This window comes from Chiloscyllium plagiosum, chromosome 10 (genome assembly GCF_004010195.1).
Source record: "Chiloscyllium plagiosum isolate BGI_BamShark_2017 chromosome 10, ASM401019v2, whole genome shotgun sequence".
Lineage (NCBI taxonomy): Eukaryota > Metazoa > Chordata > Chondrichthyes > Orectolobiformes > Hemiscylliidae > Chiloscyllium > Chiloscyllium plagiosum.
In genome coordinates this window covers 88,208,518-88,233,799 of record NC_057719.1, presented here as the reverse complement: position 1 = coordinate 88,233,799, position 25,282 = coordinate 88,208,518, and the positions used below count along the sequence as shown (strand labels likewise).

At 42.5% G+C, this 25,282-nt stretch overlaps 1 protein-coding gene across 1 annotated transcript in view; it reads left to right on the top strand.

The window, feature by feature from the left end:
- The window catches only part of znf106a (zinc finger protein 106a), a 92,082-nt gene that overhangs the window by 5,269 nt on the left and 61,531 nt on the right, over nt 1-25,282 (top strand). Inside the window, exons 2-3 of the mRNA XM_043698332.1 lie at nt 14,659-14,743; nt 20,504-20,565. Of these exons, the coding sequence (XP_043554267.1) occupies nt 14,690-14,743; nt 20,504-20,565 (116 nt within the window). The 5' untranslated portion in view covers nt 14,659-14,689. The remainder of the gene's footprint in view (nt 1-14,658; nt 14,744-20,503; nt 20,566-25,282) is intronic.

The following is a 25,282-nucleotide window of genomic DNA, read 5'->3' as shown; positions in this document are numbered from 1 at the left end:
TGGCTAGTCCAGCATTTCTTGCCCATCCCTTGAGAAGTTGATGGTAAAGTGTCTTGAACCTCTGCAGTTCTTGGTGATGTAGATACACTCTCAATACTGTTAGGGGATTTTAACCTAGTGACCAAGAAGGGAGAGATTTAATTCTAGACCAAGGATCATGTGTGTTTTAGAGGTGTGTTGCAGATAGTGGTGTTCACCTGCATCTGCTGCACTTGGCCTTCTAGGTGGTAGAGGGCATGGATTTGGAAGGTGCTGACGAAGGAGTCTTGGTGATTCCTGCAGTGCATCTTGCAGATGACGCACACTGCTGCCACTGAGTGTCAATGCGAGAGGGAGTGAATGTTGAAGTGATGGATGAGGTGCCACTAGGTGGGCTGCTTTGTCCTGAATGGTTCTTGACTGTTGTTGAAGCTGAACTCATTCAAGCAAGTTGAGAGCATTCTATCACACTCTGACTTATAGATGATGGACAGGCTTTGGCAAATTGGAAATTGAGCTTCTTGCTGCAGAATTCCTCACCTCTGGCCTGCTCTTGTAACCACAGTATTTATAGATATTTTCTAATCAATCTGTTCATTGGTGTTACATACCTCTGCAGCAGGTGAGACTTGAACACTGGCATCCTGGCTCAGGTAGGGACGTAAAAGCACAAGCCACAATGTTGATATGGTTAGTCCAGTTCAGTTTCAGTCAATCGTGAACTTTCCAGAATGTTAGTTCGGGGATTTCATTGATTGTAATACCATTGAATATATAGGGGCAATGGTTAGACTCACACTTCATTGTGTGAGGATACACAGTTGTGCTGAAGATTGTGCAAACACGGTTGAGCATCCCAAACTCTGTCTTTATGATGGAGTGAAGGTCATTAATGAGGCAGATGAAGATGGTGAGGCTGTGGATATTAGCCTGAAGAGCTCCTGCACTGATGACCTGGAGCTGAGATATCTGGCCTCAAGCAAGTGTAATAATCTTCCTTTGCCCTTGAAGTATGATCCACACAGCAGAGAGTTTTTCTGTCAGTTTCTGTTGATTCCAGTTTTGATAGGGCTGCTTGATATTATACATGACTAAATGTTGCCTTGGTGTCAAGGGCAGTCACTGTCACCTGACCTTTGAATTCTATTGTTTTGTTAAGCCTTTTTTGATCAAGATTGTAAAGAAGTCAGAAAGTGAGTGGGCCTGTTAGACCCAACTTGAGTTCAATAAATGTCTCTTGATGGCACTATTGAGACTTTCCATCACTGGTTACATCACATCTGCTACCTTTTGTAGATTCTACCATTACTGTACTGGAACAACTTAACTTGGGCTTTGGCTTGTTCTCAAGCACAAGCCTTCAGTACCAGGGACGGAATGTTATCTGAGCCCATAACCTTTGCTGTATCCAGTGTCTACAAGTGTTTCTTTATATCATGTCAAGTTAAATCAAATTGGTGAAGATTGGCATCTGTGATGCTGGGGATCTCAGGAAGAAGCTGAGATGGATCATCTACTTAGCATTTCCATCTGATGATTGGTACAAATGCTTCAACCTTATTTTTTGCACTAATGGGCTGGGCTCTTCCATCGTTGAGGATGGAAATATTTATTGAACTGTCTCCTCTAGTTGTTTTTGAATATTCCAGTTCCTCTCATTCCTGATGAAAGGCTTATGCCTGAAACATTGATTCTCCTGCTCCTCGAATGCTGCCTGACCTGCTGTGCTTCTCCAGCACCACATTATCAACTGAGTTCCTCTCAGCTGCATGTAATAGGAATGAAGAGGTTAAATCTGCTCTATTGGCTGAACATTGCTTAGTTCTGTCTGTTGCATGCTGCTTCCACTGTTTTATACTCGTAGTCCTGTGTTGTAGATTCATCAGGTTGATATCTCATTTTTAGATTTGGCTAGTTTTGCTCCTGGAGTGCCATCCTGCACTCTTAACTGAAGAGTTTATTAATTGGCACAGACTCAACAGCTCACTGTGGAAGAGAATTCTAAAATCAATGACACTCCGAGAACAAATCTCTTACCACAGCTTAAACGGGACACCCATTTTGAAATCTTCATCAGTTCTGTTTTATTTTCAAAGGGAGCCAATATCCTGTCAAGACCCCTGACAATCCTATGTTTCAATGAGATCACCTTTAAACTCCAAGGAGCACAAGCTCACTCTGCTCAACCTTTCTTCATAAGAGAAACCCTCCTAATACAAGAATTTACCACCTCAATTAAGGAGACCAGGATTCTACTCAGTGCTCCTGGTTCAATCTCACTTTACCATACACTGTTACAGTGAGAGTTCCCCAGTTTTATTTTAACTGTTACTCCTACCAGCCGGAGGATGGTGAATTTATGGGACTGACTGCCACAGAAGCTGTGGAGGCCCAAGTCATTGAGTATATGTAAGATTGAAATAGATAGGTTCTTGATTATTGAGGGGATGAAGGATTACAGGGAGAAGGGAGAATATGTTTGAGAAACATATCAGCCATAATTGAATGGTAGGGCAGACTCAGTGTGCCGATTGGCCTAATTCTGCTCTTGCATCTTGTAGTCTTTTATCCTTTGTAATAAAGGCTATCATTCCATTTGCTTTCCAAGTAATGTACATTGACTTCTTGTGATTCATGAACTAGAACACCCGATCCCTCTATTCTGCAGCGTTCTGGAGTAAGACTATAAGAAATAGGAAAAAGAGTAGGCTGTTTGGTCCATTGAATGTCTGTGCCATTGAAAGGATCCTCACCCTTCTGTGTCTGCCCATTGAAGTAATATTCTTTTCTGATCTTCCTGTTAAAGTACTCAGTCTCATATTTTCCCCCATTTCACGACTGGCAATTTTTAGCTGACTCATTAATCCTGTTCCTTTGAAGACTCTATCCTCCTCAAGCTTGCTTTCCTGCCTACCTTTGTATCATTGATAAATTTAGCTGCATGGTATTTGTCATTTCATCAAGTTATTATGTACTGATTGCTGTCATAATTCACTAATTTTAATTTGACCATTTTTCCTGACTGTCTGTTCCTTGTTAGCCAGTCTGCAAAAAATCACTCCCAACACCACGTCCTCTTAATTTGCAGTTAGCTATTTTTTTGTGGCAGCTTATTGGATACCTTTTGGAAACCCAAATACGCTACACTATAGGTTTGCCTTTCTCCATGTGCTTACATCTTCAAAGAAATTTTACAAATTTGTCAAATTTTGGGTAGTATGGTGGCTTAGTAGTTAGCATTGCTGCCTCAGCACCGGGGACCTGAGTTCAATTTTAGCCTTGGATGACTGTGTATGTGGAGTTTGCATGTTCTCTCTGAATCTGAGTGGGTTTCTGCTGGGTTCTCCAATTTGCTCCCACAGTTCAAAGGTGTGCAGGTTATATGGATTGGCATGCTAAATTACCTCGTAGTGTCCGGGGATGTGTAGGCTAGGTGGATTAGCCATGGAAATGTGAGGTTACGGGGATAGGGTGGGATTCGGGTCTGGGTGGGATGCTCTTCGGTGCAGATTCAATGGGCCAAACGGCCTCTTTCCAAACTTCAGGGATTCTATAATTCTATAAACATTATTTTCCTTTCACTAAACCATTTTGTTTCTGCCTGATTTTCTTTTTGTCATTTTCCTGCTAGTACTTCCTCAATGGATTCTAGCATTTCTCCAGTGGCAGAATTCTCACTAACTGACCTATATTTTCCTGCTTTCCATCTCCCTCCTTTCTTGAAAAGTTGTGTTACATTTGTGATTTTCTAATGTGGTGGGACCTTACAGAATCTAGAGAATTTTAAATGTTCACACCTTATGTATCCACTATCCCTATAGTCACTTGGTTTTGCACCATAGGTCCAGTAGACTTGTCAGCCTTTAGTCCCATTTAGTATTTCTTTGGTACTTTTTCTCCAGTCTTGATTATTTTAAGTTCCTCCCTTCCTCTGATTCCCCCACCTTTCTACAATTCTCTGGATCCTTTTAGTGTCTTCCATTGTGAAGATGGACAATTTATTTATTTCAAGTCTCTGCCATTTTCAACCTTTCCATTATTAATTCACAGTTTTGCTGCAAAGTGACCTGAGCTACTGTTTCCTTTTTCTGTTCTTGTAGAAGTTCTTAGAATTTTTGCTAGTTTTCTCTCTTAGTCCAATTTCTTCCTTTTAATTTTTTTTCAGTCATTCTTTGGTTTATAGATAAACTTCCCAATCTTCTGGGCTATCTTTGCAGTTTTATACATTTTTAAAATTTCAATTCGATACCATTCTTAAATTCATTAGTTACCCACAGATGGTACAAACTTCTTGTATAGTCTTTCGTGTATTCAGTGGAATATAGTTTTGAGATTTGCGAAATATCACATTAAATGTCTGATTCTGTTTCGCTATGGTCTTACCTTTTAACTTATTTTTCTATCCCTCTTTAGTAAACTCTGTTTTCAACATTTGAATTTAAAAATGCAATTTTCCAATCCACGTTTCTTGCCCTGAAATGAATGTTGAAATTCTGCAATTTTGCTATCTCTTTTATCTTGAAGAACTTTTACTATGAAGTCATTAATTGTACCCCATTGCACACTACAAGTGTAATACAGCCTGATCCCGTGTTGGTCAGAACTTATTGATAAGAAACTATTCTGAGCAAACAGACAGGTGCACATGCACACACAGGCAGACAGACAGATACACAAGCACAGTTTTTGTGCACACAGGCTACAACAATACTAAACCTGTTGGGCATTTGAAGAGATCATGCTCCTATATTTCTATTTTCTGAATCCCCATGACTGCACCTCCTATAGCCAGATCTTCCTGTCCCTCACCACCGACCGAATGTGAAGCCTCCAGCCCAATGGTTCTGAGTGCTTCCTTGTCTGAAGAGACCAAGCAATATTTACCATCTTAATACATTGTTATAGTTAGTCTCCTTTTCATCAACACTCAGCCAAGTTCAAGTTGCAGTCTTACCACAGGTGCCATGATTCACATTGGTGTATTCAGCACCCATATTCTTCAGTTGCAACCTCTCTCTTAACTCCAATGACCAGGCCTAATGTTTCCTAATTTGGCATCACCTTTAGCCCATGTGAACCTTTTCTGAACTGTGCATTTGTCCCTTTGCAGGGAAACTGCAGCCATACATATTATATTAGGTGTTATTTCACCAAAGCTTCCAAAAATGCCCATATCCCTATGTACTGTTAAAGTAACTATTCCAAATGGCTGAGAGAATCCCTGATGGATTTGACCTGTAGCCTCTCTTGGTTCGTCCTGGAGATCATACTCTGTGGTAGCCAGATAGTTTTGTTTAAATTATTACCTTTATTAACCAATGGCATCAATATTACACTATAACATAGATACGTACAAGCCAGGCTTGAACTAAGGTTCTAAAATCTTTAGCAGAGTAGTAGCACCAGCTCTTACCCCTAAGAGCTCTCTCTTTATTGCTACAAAACAAGCTGTCTTTATGCAGAATTTTGTTCAAAAATTACAGAAACGCATGGGTCCTTAATCAGATAAGCAGCAATAAAATGACAAAAGTTTACAGAGGAAGAGAAACTCATTGAAGCGTCTGTGGACACTTGACTAATTAAGCTACATGCACATCAAAGTGGGAAACCTTGATCCAGCCAAGCCCCAAATGGAAGCTCCTTGGATGCTGCTTGAACTGCTGTGCTCTTCCAGCACCACTAATCCAGAATCTGGTTTCCAGCATCTGCAGTCATTGCTTTTACCAACTTCCTTACTATGTCTGTTTTTCCCTAGCCTGTAAGGGTTATGAGACATTCACATTCCAGCACAGCCAAAATGAGGGAACTGAACTTCATAAATTCAAATCTGCTCAGTGTGGTATACATGAAAATGTATCAGGATTGTTCGATTATGTGCATATTCCATCCAGCTTATTACATTACAGGTCTTTTTTTTCTATTGAGTATGAGTTTTGTTAAGAGTCTTTGATATAAACGGAAATTTCATTATCCGACACCCTATTGTGAAATATGCGCGCCTCCAGCCTCCGGTGTGAGAAGCAAGTACTGCTACACATTCCACAAGTGAACAAATGTTATCACTTTATTTACACTGATCCATAGACAGTAAGAACAGGTGTCCCCAATTCTTCTGAACAAATGCCCCCCCACCCCATGATCAAGCACTTTCTCGCATTCTCAGCAGCAAATGTGTCACATCTCACACTACGTTTTCTCAGTACTGCAGTCTCTCTTCATTCAAGTATTCTGTCTTTCTGTTCCTGCCACAATTGAAGACATCTTGTTTTCTAACTTTCACTTGATCTACCATTTTTTGCCCATTGATTAGCCTATATATATATATATCCCTTGACGTTTTGTATCCTCCCCAGGACTTAATTTCCTACCTATCTTTGTAATATTAGCAAATTTACCTCCAAGTGAGGTGAGACACATGGTTCCTGAATTAGACCAACCCTTTAAAAGCTTTCTAGTACTTTTGTACTTGTGAGCTTGATTTTATTAATTTTCTACATAAGAACTTCATTTTATGTATAGTCCTTTACTTGTTTACAGTTTCCCTTTATCACTCACCCATTTTCAATTTAACAAGGGATTTAATTAAATAGTTAAAAAGGAATGTGCAAGTGGTAGTTGGAATGGGAGAGAAATGGAATGTAGTTTGAATTTCAGTTGAAGAGCTGAAAAATGATTAGAATTATCTCTCCTTGTACTATCAAATTTGTGGTATTGAAGCATTAAGAATGCAAAGTTGGCACAGGAACAGTTTAAAAAGGTAAACCAAATCTCTTTAGAAGTCTGTGTGAGGGGCTATCTGGTGATGCAAACTCGATTGTCTTGCTTACCATAAACGATAGCCTACTGATATTTATTGCAATTGCCTTGTGCTTGGAATAAGGCACCCGATGGTCAGTAGAGTCTAACCACCAGCATCAGTGGCACTGCTGGGTGAGGAGAAAAGGTGTGAGAGGAAAGGATACGCATGTAATCTGTCTAGTGCTTGGAGGTTATCTGGCTGAAGTAACAGGATATCCTGGTACAGGCAGGCATGGGTTGAGTGTTATTGATAATGTTGACTTCATTGGGTTTCACATGCACGATAGTTTTACGATGATATTGTGAAACTTGCAATCTGCTGTCTCTTCAGGAATAAATTAGTGAATGGACATCTTACTGGGGCAAGCTGTGCTCTGCTGAATCAAGGTCCATGAGAATTGCAGTGTTTTCTCGTGGTTGCACAGAATACATCACAGTACTGAGTAGTCGATGATTACATTATTTTTCCATTATTAGTGCTGTTATTATAGCAGAAATAGCAGGGCATTCAGGAAAGAGTAATGCAATCAACATGAGTCAGCATTATTTTGTGAAAGGGGAAGTGTTTTTGACAAATGTGCCAGCCCTCTTTAGGGATATAACAAGCAAAGTGATAAAGAGGAGCTAATAGACATAGGCCATGTGGATTTCCAAAGCATGCATTCATGTGCCCCATAAAAGGTTATTGCACAAGTTAGGAACTCATTGTATTAGGAGTAGTGTATCAGCATTGACCGAGGATCAGTTAACACATAGAACACTAAGAGCTGGGATTAATGAGTCTTTTTTCAGGTTGGTAAGATATAGCTAGTGAAGTGCCATAAGGATCAGTCTTATGGCCTCAATTATTTACTATTTATACTAATGACTTGGAGGATGGTGCAGAATGTAATGTATCCAAATTTGTTGATGATACAAAAATAGGTGGCAGGGCACACTGTGATGACATAAGGTATCTGTTAGGGATATAGATAGGTTGAGTGAGTGGACAAATGGAAGACTGAGTTCGGTCTAAGAAAGTGAGAGGAAGTATCAAAAGGCCGACTGTCTGAGCAGAGGAAGCAGCAACAGAGTGAAGGAGAGCGTTGCTTGGGGTGAACAGCAGCTGCAGCAGGATAAGTACCTGAGAAGCAAAATTAGAGTTGAACAGCAGCAGGATAAATACCTGAGAAGTGACGTCAGTCAGAGCAAACCTGGATGTGAACAGTGGCACCAGGATAAATACCTGGGGAGTGGGGTCAGTTAGAGTGAATCATTGGGATGTCTTCTGGAACAGGTAAGGCCTGTGCAAGGAGGATGGGTAGTACCTAAACTGGATTGGGACCAGTATCCTGGCAGGGAGGTTTGCTAATGCTACTCGTGAAGGTATAAACTAGTGTGGCAGGAAACAGAGCAGTAAGCAAGATCAGCAAGTGAAATGTCCAAGGAAAAGTCTTAGACTAAGGCCAGTAAGATAGAAAGAACAGATAGGGAAAGGTTACTGAACATAGAGGGACTGGTAGTCTGAAGTGTATTTGTTTTAATGGAAGGAGTATGATAAATAAGGCAGATAAACTTAGCTTCATATGTTAATCGAAGCTCTATGATATAGCTATTACAGAGACTTGGTTGAGAGAGAGGCAAGACTGGCAGCCTAACATTCTGGGATTTAGGTATGATAGAGAAGGATGTAAAAGTGGAGGAGTTGCATTACTGATAATGGAGAATATCATAGCTGTGCTAAGGGAGTACACCTGGAGTGCACATCTAACAAGGGCGTATGAGTAGGGCTCAGGAATAGGAAGGGTGCAATCATTTTACTACAGATTATACTACAGACCTTCCAGCAGTCGGCTGGCAATAGATATGTGGACAGATGATGGAAAAAATCTGAAGACAAAAGGGTTGTTGTGGTGGGTGATTTTAATTTCCTCTATATTGACTAGGACTCCCTTAATGTCAGGGGCTTGAATGAGGGTGGGAATTTGTTAGTTGTGTTCAGGATGGTTTAGGGGAGGTTGTGCTAAAGTACTTCTCTACATCCTGACTATTGATGCACACTACTTGTCGTTATACTCTCACCCACACTTTGTCTATTGACATTAGAATAGTTACAGTAGAGGAAAAAGGTCATCAATCCATTAAGTCTGTGTCACTCTCTGCAAGATTAATTTAACATGTTGCATTCTCCTATCCTTTCCCTGTTTGTCCTACAAACATTTTCTCTTCAGGTACAATTCCCTTTTGAAAGTTGCAATTCATTCTGCCTCCAGCATACTTTTAGCAGGGTATTAAAGACCTAGACTACTCACTGTGTTAAAGTTTTTCTTGTGTCAACTTTGGTCTCTTTGCCAGTTACTGTCCTCTAGTTCTGACCCTCCTGACAAAATGAACAGATTCTTTCTACATCCTATCTAGCTCCATCATGATTCTGAACATCCCTTTCAGATCTCTTCAAGGCCTTCTCTTTAATAAAAGTCTATCCGACCACAAGCTCTTGTCCCTGTGACCATTCTTATAAATATTTTCTGCACTGTCTCTAAAGCCATCACTTTAAATGCTCAGAATTGGGCACAATATTCTAATTGCAAACAAACAATTTTGACAAGGTTTCTCATAAGTTCTTTGGTTTTGTACTCTGTAGCCCTATTTATAAAGCCAAGTGTCCTGTACACTTTATCTCTCTCAAACTATACTGCTATCTTCAGTGACTTGTGCACATAAACCAGGGGCTCAAGGCCCTCAATCAATTTGTTTTAAGGTTTAATTTTACAGAGGGCCTAATGTTAATGTAAAAACAAAATCTGCCCTATTGCATAGCCCATAAAACTGAGATTCCAATTCAAATAAGATAAAACAGGTACTTTGATATCTTCTGAACCAGTATTTTTAATAAACCAAAATATTTAAATAGCAACCACCTTCACAATGGCATAATTTATATTGAAACTTCCTTTTTCGACCCAAATATTAGTACAACCTTAATTTCAGTGTTTCTCTTTTGCTTGCGTCCTCTCGATGAAATTACAGTTATAAAAAGGGAAAAGCCTTGCAGCGGACCACACGGCGCTGCAGTGCATGCCACTCCCTAACCCCAGAAGAAAGACTTGCCGAGTCGAGTCCACAGTCCAGCAACTGAGACTCTCTCAACAAAAACCCAGACAAAGCTTCCCTGGTAGTTAATTTACTTTACTGTCGGGATCTGGGCAGACTGGCTCCATTTTCTCCCCCTTTTCCGGGTGACACCATGTTGTCCTAAAAGAGGAGGTGTGTAGGATAAAGGCGATAACTTTAAGAAGAACTAAATTTTGTTGAGATGGTTTTTCTTTGAAGTTCTGGGTTTCTAACTTATTTTTGCTCCGGGGCTTCAGACCTCATGTCTGTAGTCTCCACACTCACTTCAGGGTCCTGACCTTCCCGTGGGGGATCTCCCCTCTTAAGAACCGGTCTAAGGCAGGGTCATAGAGACAGACGCCAGTTATTTTTTTACATTATGCACTGGAACCTCAAACTTCACCACAAGGTGACTCCAACTTCCTTTTTATAGGGGGCTTTAACCTTTTCCCAGGCGATTTTAACCTCTGAATTCCCAGTAACGTATGATTCTGAAAGCGAACTTGTGGCGTGCAAGTGCATAACAGAGATTCCATCACCACAGAGTCCTAGGGGATGAGGAGTCGACTGAGTGGAAGGTTAAGGAGAGAGATCAAGGTAAATCTTGCCTTGTAGGCCCATCCGTCTCATGCAGCCGGCACTCAGATGATCACTTATTCAGTCTATTTGGAAGCTCCATATATGTTGGAATCCCACCACTGCCACCGAATTTTAGGTTCTTTTTCTCCTGATGTCCTCAGTGGTTAGCACTGCTGCCTCACAGCACCAGCGTCCCAGGTTCGATTCCAGCGTCTGGTGACTGTGTGGAGTTTGCTCATTCTCCCCGTGTCTGCGTGGGTTTCCTCCAGGTGCTCCGGTTTCCTCCCACAGTCCAAAGATGTGCAGGTCAGGTGAATTAGCCATGCTAAATTGCCCATAGTGTTAGGCGCATTAGTGAGAGGGAAATGGGACTGGGTGACTTACCCTTCGGAGGGTCGGTGTGGACTTGTTGGGCCAAAGGGCCTGTTCCCGCACTGTAGGGAATCTAATCTAATTCTAAACCTGGGAGTTCTTTGTAAAGTGTAGCAAGCAGTAAAGAAGGCAAGTAGTACGTTAGTCTTTGTAGCAAGAGGATTCAAGTCCAGGAGCAGGGATGTCTTGCTGCATGATACAAGGCCATGATGAGACCATGGAGTATTGTATACAGTTTTGGTCATCTTATGCGAGGAAGGTTGTTGCTGCCAACAAGGGAGTGTAGCAAAAGTTTTTCAGATTTGATTCCTGGGGTTGCAAGACTGACATATGAGGAGAGGTTGAATCTATTCAGAATATATTTACTGAAGTTCAGAAGAATAAAGTGGGAATCATAGAAACTGCTAGAATTCTAACAGGACTAGACAGTAGATACAGGAAGGATGTTCATGAAAGTGGAGGGAGTCCAGGACCAAGTCTAAGGATTTGAGGTAAACCATTTAGGATTGAGATGAGAAATTTCTTCTTTTAAGGTTTGGTGAGCCTGTGGAATTCTCTACCACAGGAAACAGTCAAGGCCAAAACATTATGTGCTTTCAAGAAGAGGTTAAATAGAACACTTGGGGCTAAAGGGATCAAAGAATATGGGGTAAAAGTAGGAGCAGGCTGGATGATCAGCCATGATCATAATGAATGGCAGAGCAGACTCGGAGGGCCATATGGCCTATTCATGCTCCTGTTTCTGTGATTTAAGCTAACTTAGGCAGCTAGTAAGATACTTTTATTGTTTTTGCAGAGAGTTCCAAATGATGATGTGTGTATTTATTATAAATCTACTGGATCCCAGCTTCAGGAATCTCCCAGAAGTGGTCTGGAAGCTTTAGTGAACAAAGGGTGTTAGCCAGTCATAATTTATGTGGTGCTGAAAGAGGTTTGGATCCTGCAAAGATAATTTGAGCAATTTAGTGTTAAACATTACAGAGGTAAATGGTGCTATGTGCCAGACAGGGGAGATAGATGCCTTGAAATAGCAGTGGTCTGTAGCATAAAGTGGGGATTGGTATATAAGGGAACTGTTCAGATTCCTAGGGGCTATTGGGTCCAGTGCTGGGACAGAAGCTACCTCTGTGGCTGAATTGTGGCAAGTGAGATGGTTTTAGACTCATGGGTGACTGGGACTTGTGCTGAGGCAGAAATACAAGAGTAGGCCATTCCACCAACACACACTGGACAATTACACCTCATTACAGATCTGTACCTTAACTCCACTTTTAACTGCATTCCAATTGTAAGGCTCATTGATGATTATGAAGCACTCGCCATTTCTCTGGCTGAATCCAACTCGAGGTTTGTTGCTACTCTGGACAGGAGTTTGCTCAATCAGTGATAATGTGGTTGCAATAGGAATAGTGTGTAGATTGCAGCATAGTATCTCTCTATTTCTACTTAAATATCACCTTCCCTCTTCTGCAACTTCTAGCACTAGACAAAGAATTTCTGAGAATAGAATGGCAGTGTAAATGGAAGGAAGTCACCAAGTTTTCTACCAGCATGTAAATCCTAAACAGGCAGTAGGAGATCCAATGGGACTGAGGGGAGTTTTATGTCTAGATGCACAGGACAAGCCTAGGAAACTTGATGAGTACTTTCTACCGGTATTTGTTTTGTATTAAGGAGGAAGATGCTATTAGTGGAAGTGGAGATGTTGGAGCTAATAGGTAAATTGATAGGCAGGATGTACTGGGAAGGCTGGATATGCTTGACATGGCTGTGGTTAGAGTGGATAAGGTCCAGGTGGCTTGTCTCCCAGGTTTCTAAAGAAAGTATGAGTGGTGATAGTGGAAGGCTTGCTGTAACCTTCCAACCTTCCTCAGATATGGGGGAAATGCCAGAGGATGGGAATGTGACAAATGTGATGCTCCTATTCTAGAAAGGATGTGAGGGCATAAAAATGCTGTTTAACATCAGTGATGAGTATGGTTTCATTTTAAAAAAACAAGGAAAATGAGTCACTTGGATTGGTTCCTGGTAATGAAGCAGAGTCAGGGCAGATCGTACTCAAATAACTACATTTTTTAAATTAAGTAACAGAAAGTTGCTGAAAGTTGCTACCATGAGATCACAAGTGAGGCTTCCTTTTAAGGAGGCGGCATGATGGCTCAGTTGGTGGGGGGGCGGCATGGTGGCTCAGTGGTTAGCACTGCAGCCTCACAGGGCCGGGGATCCGGGTTTGATTCCAGCCTAGGGAGACTGTCTGCATATTCTGCCTGTGTCTGTGTGGGTTTCCTCCGGGTGCTCCAGTTTCCTCACAGAATCCAAAGATGTGCAAAGTCATGTGAATTGGCCATGCCAAATTACCCATAATGTTAGGTGCATTAGTCAGAAGGAAATAGGTCTGGGTGGGTTATTCTTCGGAGGGTCGGTGCACACTTGTTGGGCCAAATGACCTGTTTCAGCGTAAATCATATCTTTCAATAAAATTGTCAAAAATGCCCTGTTTGGAAGCCCAGCTTAAAGGATGCCACCATGTTCTTATACCTGGTTCAGTTGCTGCTCAGTAGTAACCCATAGGCTGTTGGTGTAATTGTGTGGAGCCCTTTATGGTCATGTAATTCAATGAAATCTATGGTACAGAAAGAGTTCATTGAGTCCATTGTAACTGAGCCATCCTGATCTCAGTGGCCTAAAGCACTTTTTAAAAATGTGAACTGTGCTTGTTTGGCCAGGATTCAATACCCTTGAGAAGGTGGTGGGGAGCTGCATTCCTGAACTTCCACAGTCCATTTGATGCACATAGACCACTATTAAGGAGGAAGTTACAGGATTTTGACTAAGTGACAGTAAAGGAATAGCAATATAGTTCCAAGTCAGGATACTGAGAAGCTTGCAGATAATGTCATTCGGTGTATCTTCTGATCTTATCCTTCTTGATGGTAGAGGCCATTGCTTTGGGAGGTGCTGTCTAAGGAGCCAATGCAGTTCCCATGAACAGTCAGTGCAGTATTTGTCAAATGTTCCTATTGTTGTAATATAGGGAGATGTGACATGCAATTTGAAAATAGCAAGGATAATGTGTATTCATGATTTTTCTCTAGTTGAGGGATAAATATTGACTACAACACAGTGGTGATGCCTCACTTTTTGAATCTCAAGCAAATCTTGTTTTAAAGTCTGCTCTGTAAGGCTACATTTGTGGTAGTGCACTGCTCCCTCTGTACTACCCTGAAGTGTAAACTGAGTTGTGTGCAAGTCTTTGGAGTGTGAATTAGAGAAAGACTGTTCGGTTTACACTCTTTGAAAGTGCTGATCAATTTAGTCCCACATTTCAGCCTTTTCCCTATATCCCTGCAATTTACTCCTTCGTAAGTCAATATCCTGTTGCCTTTTGAAAGTTACTTTGGAATCTGGGTTTTTCTTTCAGACAACATTTTTCAGATCTTAATGCTCATCAAGCAGATGTCTCTGATCCAGAATGCATTTTTACAGCCCAATATTTAGTTAAAGAGTAACACAGTCTGAGAACAATGACATCCATCTCCATTTAGTGTATTGATGACACTGATCCTGCACATACCACCATATGCATTCTGTTGGCCTTAGACAGGTAGTACCCTTAAAACAATAGGCTCAATTATCAATTAATAAGCTCCATAAAGTTATATGAAAAGCCTGAATGAACAAAACAGTTTCCAAAGTGAAACACCTTTTCCAAAGAAATTTGACTTTGTTGTTCCAAAAGAAATATTATCATTCTTCAATAAGTGGTTGGGATTGATCTTAGTAGCAGCGTGAGCATAAACTCTGTTTCCTTTGACTTATTTCTGTCATGTGTTTCAGGTTTGAACTGACTGCTGTCAAATTCTTCACAATGGGAAAAGAAAGGAAGTGTATTTTGTGTCACATCACTTACAACTCAAAAACGGTAAGTATCAGTTTTTTTATTCACACATGGGATGTAGGCGTCTCTGGCTGGCCAGCATTTATTGACCATATCTAGTTGTCCTTGAGAAGGTGGTGGTGAGCTGCCTCCTTGAATTGCTGTACGTTGACCCACAATGTCCTTGGGGAGGGAATTCCAAGATTTTGACCCAACAATCATGAAAGAACAGTGATGTATTTCCAAGTCAGGATGCTGAGTGGCTTGGAGTGGAACTTGCAGGTGCTGGTGTTCCCATGCAACTGCTGCCCTTGTCATTGTAGATGGAAATGGTTACGGGTTTGGAAAGTGCTGTCGAAGGAGCTATGGTGAGTTTATGCATTGCATCTTGTAGGTAGTACACACTGCTGCTACTGAGCATCGATGGGGGAGGGAGTGGATGTCTCTGAATGTAGAGTTGATCAAGACAGCTGCTTTGTCCTGGATGGTGTCAAACTTCTTGATGTTGGAGGTGCACCCATCCAGACGAGTGCAGACTATTCCATAACATTCCTGATCTGTGCCTTATAGATGGATCACAGGGTTAGGGGAATCAAGAGCTGAGTTACTTGCTGTACTATTTTCAGTTTCTGACCAGCTGTTGTAGCCACTGTGTTTATATGATGAATCCAGTTGAGTTTCTAGTCAGTGGTGTTAATAGTGGTGGGTTCAATGATGGTAATACCATTGAATGTCAAGGAGCAATGGTTAGATTGTCTCTTACTGAAGATGGAGGTTGGACCTGGATAAGCACTTCAGGTCAGGCAGCATCCAAGGAGCAAGAGAGTCGAAGTTTTGAGCATCAGCCCTTCATCAGAAATGTGAAGGGGGCAGAGGGTTGAGAGATAAATATGGAGATGGGGAGGGGCTGAGAGTGGCAGGTAGGTGGGAAATAATTGTGTTAGATCAGTGGGGAGGGTGGAGCGAGTAGGTAGGAAGGAAGATGGACAGTAAGGTCAGGTCAAGCGTGTGGTGCCAGTTTGGATCTGAGATGAGGTGCGGGAAGGGGAGATTTGGAAACTAGTGAAGTTAATGTTGATGCCGTCTGGTTGGAGGATCCTGAGGTGGGTTGGGTTTGATTTGGCGGTGGAGGAGGCCTAGGAATTGTATGTACTTGGGAGAGTTGAAGTCATTGGCCACAGGGCAGTGGGGTTGTTTGGTGTGTGTGTCCCAGAGATATGTCCTAAACAGCTCCGTAAATCGGCGTCCTGTCTCCCAAGGGTAGAGGAGACCATACTGAAAGCAACGGACACAGTAGATGAGGTGGGTGGATTTGCAGGAAAACCTCCACCGGATTTGAAATGATCCTTTCGGGCCTTGGGAGGAGGTGAGGGAGGAGATGTGGGTGCAGGTTTTACACCTCTTGTGGTGGCAGGGGAAGGTACCAGTTGTGGAGGGGGGGACATTGGTGGACGGGGCATGGACCGAACAAGGGAGTTGCATAAGGAATGGTCTCTGCAGGAAGCAGATAGGTCTGGGGAGGAAAATATATCTTTGGTGGTGAGGTCTGACTGAAGGTGGTCGAAATGGCGGAGGATAATGCACTGTATCTGGAGATTTGTGAGGACCGGGGGTTCTATCCTTGTTGCAGTTGGAGAGGTGGAGGTGCAGAAAGTGGAGGAGACGAGCTGGAGGGCATTGTTGATCATGTGGGAAGAGAAATTGTGGTCCTTGAAATAAGAGAACATCTGGGTTGTCCTGGAGTGGAATTGGTCCTCCTGGAGCGGAAGTGGAGGAATTGGGGGTAAGGGATCGCATTTTTACAGGAGGGGGACTGTGAGGAGGTGTAGCTGTGGGAATAGGTGAATTTGAAATAGATGTCAGTATCGAGTCAGTTGCCAGAGATGGAGACTGAGAAGTCCAGGAAGGGGAGGGAGGTGTCAGAGATGGCCCATGTGAACTTGAGATCAAGGTGGAAGGTGTTGGTGAACTGTTCAATTTCCTCGTGGGAGCATGATGTGAGGCCAATACAGTTATTAGTGTAGTGGAAGAAAAGGTGGGGGTTGGTGCCTTTGTAACTGCAGAAGATGGACTGTTCCACATATCCTACGAAGAGAGGCATAGCTAGGCCCCATGAGAATGCCCACATAAGGTGTCGGAGGATTCAAAGGAGAAGTTGCTGAGGGTGAGGACCAGTTCTGCCAATGGAATGAGAATGTCGGTGGGAAAGAGAGAAACCAAGGGCTTGTAAACTTTCGTCATGGGTGATGGACGAGTATAAGGATTGGATGTCCGTGGTGAAGATGAGATGTGCGTTCCGCAGAGACCATTCCCTTGATGACTCCCTTGTTAGGTCCACTGCCCCCTCTCCACCAACCCACCCTCCACACCTGGCACCTTTCCTTGCCACCACAAGAAGTGTAAAACCTGTGCCCACACGTTCCCCCTTACTCTGTCCAAGGCCCTAAATGATCATTTCAGATCTGCCGGAGATTTCCCTACACATCCACCCTCATCGACTGTGCCTGTTGCTCTCAGTGTGGTCTCTTCTACATAAGGGAGACAGAACGCCAACAGATCAGTGCACATCTCTGGGACGGATGCACCAACCAACCTCACCGCCCTATGGCCAACCATTTCAACTCCCCCTCTCACTCCCCAAGGACATGCAAGTCATAGGCCGCTTCACCTCCAAATGAAACCTACCCCCTAACTGGAGAAAGAATGCCTCATTTTCCACCTCAGGGCCCTCCAACTACACAGCATCAACATCGACTTCACCAGTTTCTAAATCCTGCCCCCCTTCCACCTCATCCCACATCTAACCCTCCAACTCGGCACCGCCCTCTTGAACTTCCTACGTGTCCATCTTCCTTCTCACCACTCCACTCCATCCTGCCCACTGACCTACCACCCACCTGCATCTATCTATTGCTTTCCCACCTTCCCACCTACCAGCGCCACCCCCAATCCCCTGTTTATCTCTCAGCCCCCTTCCCTGCTGCACATTCCTGAAGAAGGGCTTATGCCCAAAATGTCAACCCTACTGCTTCTTGGATGCTGCCTGACCCGTTATGCTTTTCCAGCTCCACTCTTTTGGACTCTGACTCTCCAGCATCGTCAGTCCTATTTCCTCTTTGTGAAGATGGTCATTGCCTGATATTTGTGTGGCACACCTGTTACTTGTCAGCACAAGCCAGGATATTGTTCAGATCTTGATACATTTGAGCATGGACTGCTCCAGTATCTGAGGAGTCACGAATGGTGCTGAACATTGTACAGTCATCGACCAACAATACCACTTTTGACCTTATGATGGAGGGAAGGTCATTGATGAAGCAGCTGAAGATGATTGAGGAACCCTTGCTGAAATGTCCTGGAGCTGTGATGACTGAACCAACAACCAAAGCCATCTTCCTAGTGCCTGGTATGACTCTAACCAGTGGACAGTTTGCCCCTGATACCCATTGATTTCAGTTTTGTTAGAGCTCCTGGAGGCAAATGCAGCCTTGATGTCAAGGGCTGTTAGTTTTACCTCACCTCTGGAATTCAGCTCTTTTGTCCATGTTTGAATCAAGGTTGCAATCAGGTCAGTTGCTGAGTGGGCCTGTCAGAACCAAAACTGGTCATCACTGAGCAGGTGCTGCCTTCCTGCTGTTGACACCTTCCATTACATCACTGATGATCGAGAGTAGACTGTGATAGGGTGCTGACTGGCTTGGTTGAACTTCTGCTTTTAGTGTTTAACATATACATATGCAATTTTCAACATAGTTGGGTAAATGCCAGTTTTGTAACTATATTGGAGCAGCTTAGCTAGGGGAGTGGCAGGTTCTCGAGCACAAGTCTTCAGTACTATTGCCAGAATGTTGTCAGGGCCCATAGTCTTTGCAGTATCCAGTGCCCCCAACTGTTCGTTAATATCATGTGGAATGAATCAAGCTGGCTGAATACTGGTATCTGTGATGCTGGGACCAGTAGAGGAGACCGAGATGAATCATCCACTCAGCATTTCCGGCTGAAGATTGCTGCGAATGCTTCAGCCTCATCTTTTAAACTGATTGTGCTCGGCCCTTCCATTATTGAGGATGAATATATTTGTGAAGCCGCCTCCTCCAGTCAGTTGTTTAATTGTCCACCACCATGCAGGACAGGATGTGGCAGGACTGCAGAGCTTAGGTCTGATTCATTGGTTGTGGATTGCTTAGCTCTGCATGTCACTTGCTGCTTAATGTTGTTTGGTGTGCATACACTCCTGTTTGGTAGCTCCACCTTTATGCATGCACGGTGCTGCTGCTGCAGTTAATCTTTGTCCAGTCACTCCTACTTATCATTAGTAGAACAATCACAACTGCTAGTTTACCTCAGTAATTTTTAAGTTAGGACAGTCACATTGGTGAAAGACGTTCAACCAAGAAGGTCAGTGGAAGCAGCTCTGAAATGATACAATTAGTTGGACAAAGTACATAAATGGGTGGAATAGTGCCAGATGGGATTTAACGTACATCAGAAGTACACTATGGCACTTCAAAGTGTAATGTGTCCAATATATCTGACTAATGCAGAGTATCGATCAAAAAGCATTGGGATGTTGGCATTATAAACCAGAGTAGTACAGTGCAAGTTGTAGGAAATTATGAGGAACCTATTTTAGTGTGTTAATCACTCTGTGACTTGTTCAAGTGCAAGATAGAATTTGGAGAAGAGCTGTGAAGCTAATTTCTGCTCAAGAGTCTGGATTGTGTTGGTTTTTTACAAAATCTGAGAGAAAAAATAATCTTCTAGAAGAGGCAAAGAAGACAAATGGCATAGAAAGCATACATCTGGAAAATATTTAAACCAAACCGGAATGGGTTAATGTGGGGGCAGCCCTGATTGCTCTGAGCCTAGAATACCAAGGTTGTAGACATATATTCCTTGAAGAAACTAGTTTTCCCAAAACATTGTTGCCACTATTGAAATTTAAAACATTCACAAGTCAAGATAATGAAAGGAAAGTTGAACTCTGAAATGATTAATTCTGACTTATTCATATCAGAAACAAACTTGTGTGAAGGTAAAAACTCAAATTATTCACAAAACAAAATTTAAATGATGGAAATGTATGGTTTTGAAATGGATAAGCTTGAATGGTCTGACATACACGCATGTATGTGTGTGTTTACTTTGTGATGTCCTGAAGCTACTTGGGAAGCATGCTTCCAGATTGCCAACTAAAAAGCCAGTCTATGAGCAGAGCAGCGGCATCAATTGCTTCCGGAAATATTTAGAATTGGATTGGAAGTATTTCAGGAAGAGGGCTTGCCACGACCTTCTGAATGGCAATTTGATATGGGCAGTAAATGTTGATGGCACTCTGATCATTAAAATTCAAGTTAAAATCAAAGTATGGTGGACTATTCTCGCCTTTTGCTCTTGCTTCCTATGTTTTACATTTGCCCTCCTAAAATTACTGAATACAACTTGATAGGCATTGTGCAGCCTTCATCTGGAGGTCTGTTCTTCATTTGGATCTGTAGTCCTTGAATATCAGCAGGATAGTGGCTGTGGAGAGGATTGGGTATCAGAGCTAATTCCTGATTGGTCCCAACGCTGTCCAGTGAGGAGTAGTCAATAATGAGAAAAAGGCAGGGAGTATTACTGATATTTTTCCCTTCCACCTTTCCTAGCCCAATTGTAGTGATCCCACCTGAGAGCTGAGGTCAGGGCATCATTTGGGCAATCAAAAGCAATGCATAAACAACTTCTTCCAACATTGGATTGGTTCATAATTGATAAACGAATTGAGAAAGAAGGGTAGAAATGACATGTACGTGTTTGTTACAGGAGATGGATGAACACATGAGGAGCATGCTGCACCACCGGGAGCTCGAGAATTTGAAAGGAAGGTAAGAATTACAGCTTTTTGTGTCAACCCCTTTGTATTGTTGTCCCCACAATAGATCAAGAGTTGAAAAGTGTGGAAAATGGGAGAAGAAATGATGTTACTTCAAGGCAAGAGGGAAATGTGTTCACCAGTTTAGGATACCTAAGATTTACTAGAATGCTTCAATAGGTAACCTGTGTGTGTCCTGAATCATAGCTCAGTGCTATCTCACTCTCTGTGAGCCAGAAGCTGTGGATTTGACTTACTATTTCAGAGCCTGCAGTACATTATTTGAGGAAGTCAATGTTGGAGATACCATATTTAATCTAATTTCCTTTCCTTGTTAAATCAGCCTCAGGTAATTGCAGTAGAAGGAGATGGAATGAGAGAAGGATTGGATAATCTACTTCTCAATTGATCAATATTGTTCAAGATACTAAAGAGAACACTATTGCCTTGTTTCAATACTGATACAAGAGCTATTTCATCCATTTGAGAAGGCTAGTAGTGGTATCTCAGTTTCATTAATCCCGTTTTCCTATCAATCATTTCTTTGAGCTTTTATCCACTTCCCTTTAGAATGTTGTTTGAAGCTGCTTTCACTGTATTTTCAGGTAGGACATCCCAGACCATCATAACGTGTTTTAAAACAAGACTTTACTCCCATCGCTTCAGTTTAGTTTGGCCGGTAACCTTAAGATGCCTCATTTGAGTGCAACAGTAGCTTAGTTAAGAACTGAAGTGACAGCCAACTTTATGGAATCAAGTGTTTGGATTGGGGCTTGAAATCTCTCTAAAAGTGAGTGTGCTGATTGTTGATGATTGCAATTCTGGCACAGGTGCCATGGCCTTAGTAGGTGTTCCTCAATACAAATCGTATGTTTCTATTAGTTGCAAGCTTCAATGACTGCACAGGCATGAAACCCTTCTGTTGCCTGGTTTGCCAATGATACCTTTCCTCTCCATTTCTGTGGTATGTTGCCATAGCTTTCTGGCTCTCTTCCTGAAGTGGACCAATAATGATGGAAGTCCAGACAATAAATATTAGCAAGATATTCAACTGTCTGGGGCATCACAAAGTTAAAAATCGCATAGCACCAAGTTATAGTCCAACAAGTTTATTTGGAAGTATAAACTTTTGGACCGCTGCTCCTTTTTCAGGAAGCAGCACTCCGAAAGCTTGTACTTCCAAATAAACCTGTTGGACTATAACCTGGTGTTGTGTGATTTTTAACTTTGTCCACCCCAGTGCAACATCAACACCTTCACATCATGGGGCATCACAGACCTGCCTAGTCCTTGTCATTGTGTGCACCTCACATAGGCATAAATGAGCAGGAACCTTGGTGATTTTTCTTTCCCTAATCCAAAGGTGTTGAGGTCAGTTGTGAACACCTTCACTGAGGGCAGTTGCTGCCACACAAGGCAGCAGTTAAACTTTGGTCTTTCTGGTCTATAGCACGCTTAGCTAGAATAATACCTACTGAGGTGTGAAGGATTAATGGAAATGGAATTTAAGGTGAGTTTAATATTGAGTGGAGATGGCATAATGTAAAATATCTCTCAATGTTGGATGTAGTATGACGTCATGGATAGAGAATTAGCTCATGAGCAGGAAACCGTGAGTGCAGATAAAGGATTCTTTTTCAATTTGGCGACCTGTAACCAGTAATGTTTCACAGAGTTTGGACCGCAACTGTTTACAATATATATTTATGACTTGAAGGAAGGAAGTAAATGTACTGTAGCCAAATTTGCAGATGAGACAAAAATAGGTGGAAAGGCAGATTGAGAGATGGATACAAACAGAAATTACAGAAAAATATTCATAGCTATACAGCATGGAAACAGATCCTACGGTCCAACTCGCCTATGCCAACCAGACATCCCAATCTGACCTTGTCCCACTATCCAGCATTTGGCCCATATTCCTTTAAACCTTTACTATTCGTATACCGATCTAAATGCCTTTTAAATGTCGTAATTGTACCACTGTACACCACTTTCTCTGGCAGCTTATTGCATACGTGCACCACCCTCTGTGTGAAAAAGTTACCTCTCAGGTTCTTTTTAAATCTTTCCAGTCTCACCTTAAAACTGTGTCCCCTAGTTTTGGACTCTCCCACCCTAGGAAAAAGGCCTTTGCTATTCACCTTATCCATGCCACTCATGATTTAATAAATCTCTGAGGTCATCCCTCGGCTTCCGATGCTCCAGGGGGTAAAAAAAAAAAGCCCATGCTGCTCAGCCTCTCCTTATAACTTAAACCCTCCGGCAACATCCTTGTAAATCTTTTCTGCACCCTCTCAAGTTTAACAACGCCTTTCCTATAGATGGCGACTAGAATTGGCTTCACCAATGCCATCCCAACTGTTATGTCAATGTTATGACCAATGAAGGCAAGTGTACTAAACGCCTTCTTTACTACACTGTCTATCTGCAACTTCATTTTCAAAGAGCTATACATCTGCAACCCTAGCTGTCCTTGTTCAGCAACATTTCCCAGGACCCTATCATTAACTGACATGAGCTGAAAATGTGTTGCTGGAAAAGTGCAGCAGGTCAGGCAGCATCCAAGGAACAGGAGAATCGACGTTTCGGGCATAAGCCCTTCTTCAGGAATGAACAGTATTGTTTAAATGGAGGAAAAACTGCAGAAAGCTGTGGCACAAAAGGACTTGGGGGGATTTGTGGATGAAACACAAAGCTAGCGCACAGGTGCAGCAGGTTATCAGGAAGGCTGATGGACTTTTGGCTATTTTCTAAGGGGGTCAGAGTATAAGAGTAGGGAAGTCAGACTTATACAGCATGAAATCAGATCCTTCGGTCTAACCAGTCCATGCTGACCATTCCAAAACTAAACTAGTCCAACCTGCTTGCTCTTGGACCATATCCCTCCAAACCTTTCCTATTCATGAACTTATCCAAATGTTTTTTGAAAGTTGTAACTGTACCTGTATCTACTACTTTCTCTGGCAGTTCATTCCACACAAAACCAGTATACAATAAAAAGTTGCCCTTCATGTCCTTTATAAATCTTTCTACTCTCAAAAAATATGTCCCCTAATTTTGAACTGTCCAACCCTAGGGAAAAGACCCTCGTCATCATCTGTGCTCTTCATACTTTTTTAAACCTCAACATGGTCACCCCTCAACCTCCTCCATTCCAGTAAAAAATGTCATGCTATTCCAGTCCATTTTCAACTCTCAAATACTTCAGAATTGTTTTTATGTCTAAAAGCAAAGTTCCCTTCAGTCAATAAGGAGTTAACTTCTCTACTAACAAATGTTTACAATGAAAGATAGAGATTTACATCATCTAAGAGTTCAAAACCCCCAAAAACCTCTGTAATGTGTCTACAAAGAAATCACTTTTCCCGATGACTCTGCATACAGCATTCAATTCTAACTGCACCTTTATCCACCTGGGTACCACTCACAGCCAAGTCAGAACTGTACAAGGTGCTGGTGAGACCACATCTGGAGCATTATGAGCAGTTTTGGTTCCGTTATTTAAGGAAGGAGGCATTTTAAAGAAGGTTCACAAGGATGAACCATCCTATAGAGGGATTGTCTTAGAAACAAAGGTTGAACAGGTTGGGATTCTGCACTTTGGATTTTTAAGGTGCTTGAACGGATGTTTCCCTTATGGGAGAGTCTAGGACCAGGGAGCACAGACTCAGAATAAAGCAGCACCATATTAAGACTTAGATGAGAAGGGATTTATTCTCTCACAGGGTTGTGACTCTTTGGAATTCCTTGCCACAGAGAGATGGGGGGAGGCAGAGTCCTTCTGTCGATTTAAGGCTGAGATAGATTCTTGATCATTAGAGGAGTCAAGGGTTATGGGGAAAATGCAGGAAAGTGGACATGGATGTCAAATCAGCTGTGATTGACAGAGGAGGCTCGAGGGGCCGAATGGCCTACTCCTGTTCCTATTTCCAATGATTTCTTCTAGGTTTGGCACAGAAGGTAGAGCTTGGCACTGAGGTAAGGCATAGCACAGAGATCCGGGAGATGGTCTGCAAGAGACCAGTGCAAAAATTGTGGAGTAGGGTGAAAAGCCTAGCTGTGTGATATGGAAGTGTTTAGATTTTCCTACTCTTCTGATTTGTTAGCCATCGGGGTGGTTGAAAATCCCAAGTACAGTGCCATTGGCGGAGGAATATAATGTCTCCCGAAGGCAGCAAAAACACATTGTTCTAATGAAGGAAACACCGAGGGTGCAGCAGATGTGAACAACAACTGTCATGCTTGGTGTCAGGTTGCACCAGCAAAAGAAAATGAAGCCTTTGGTGTCTCCAAATAAAGCAGTGTTTCATACAGCACATCCTGGCAGCTGTCATAATACACGCCCTTTCAGGATTTCAGGCATCTCTGCTATGCTGTGGCAGGCTGTAGTTACAGGCCTACCATTGGTAGCAGCTCCCTAAGGTTGGAATTAGCAGAGGCACAATTAAATAAGGAAACTGTTGCTAGGGCTGCCTCTCAACAGCTGACCTGACATTATGTGCCAGGCCTGCCTCTTCAGTACGTGCTTGAAGATCTGGGTGACTTTTGCTCTTCCTGTTCTCAGTCGGGGGAGTGCAGTAACCTTGGTGCAGGGGGAAGCAGCACAGTCATGGCCTGCCACCGCTACTGAAAATAAATGTTAAGTTAAAGGAGCCGGGGGATGGTGTAACCACCCCCCTGATACCCTGCACCTCTCTCCCCCACCCCCAAGAACCTGCACCTCTCTC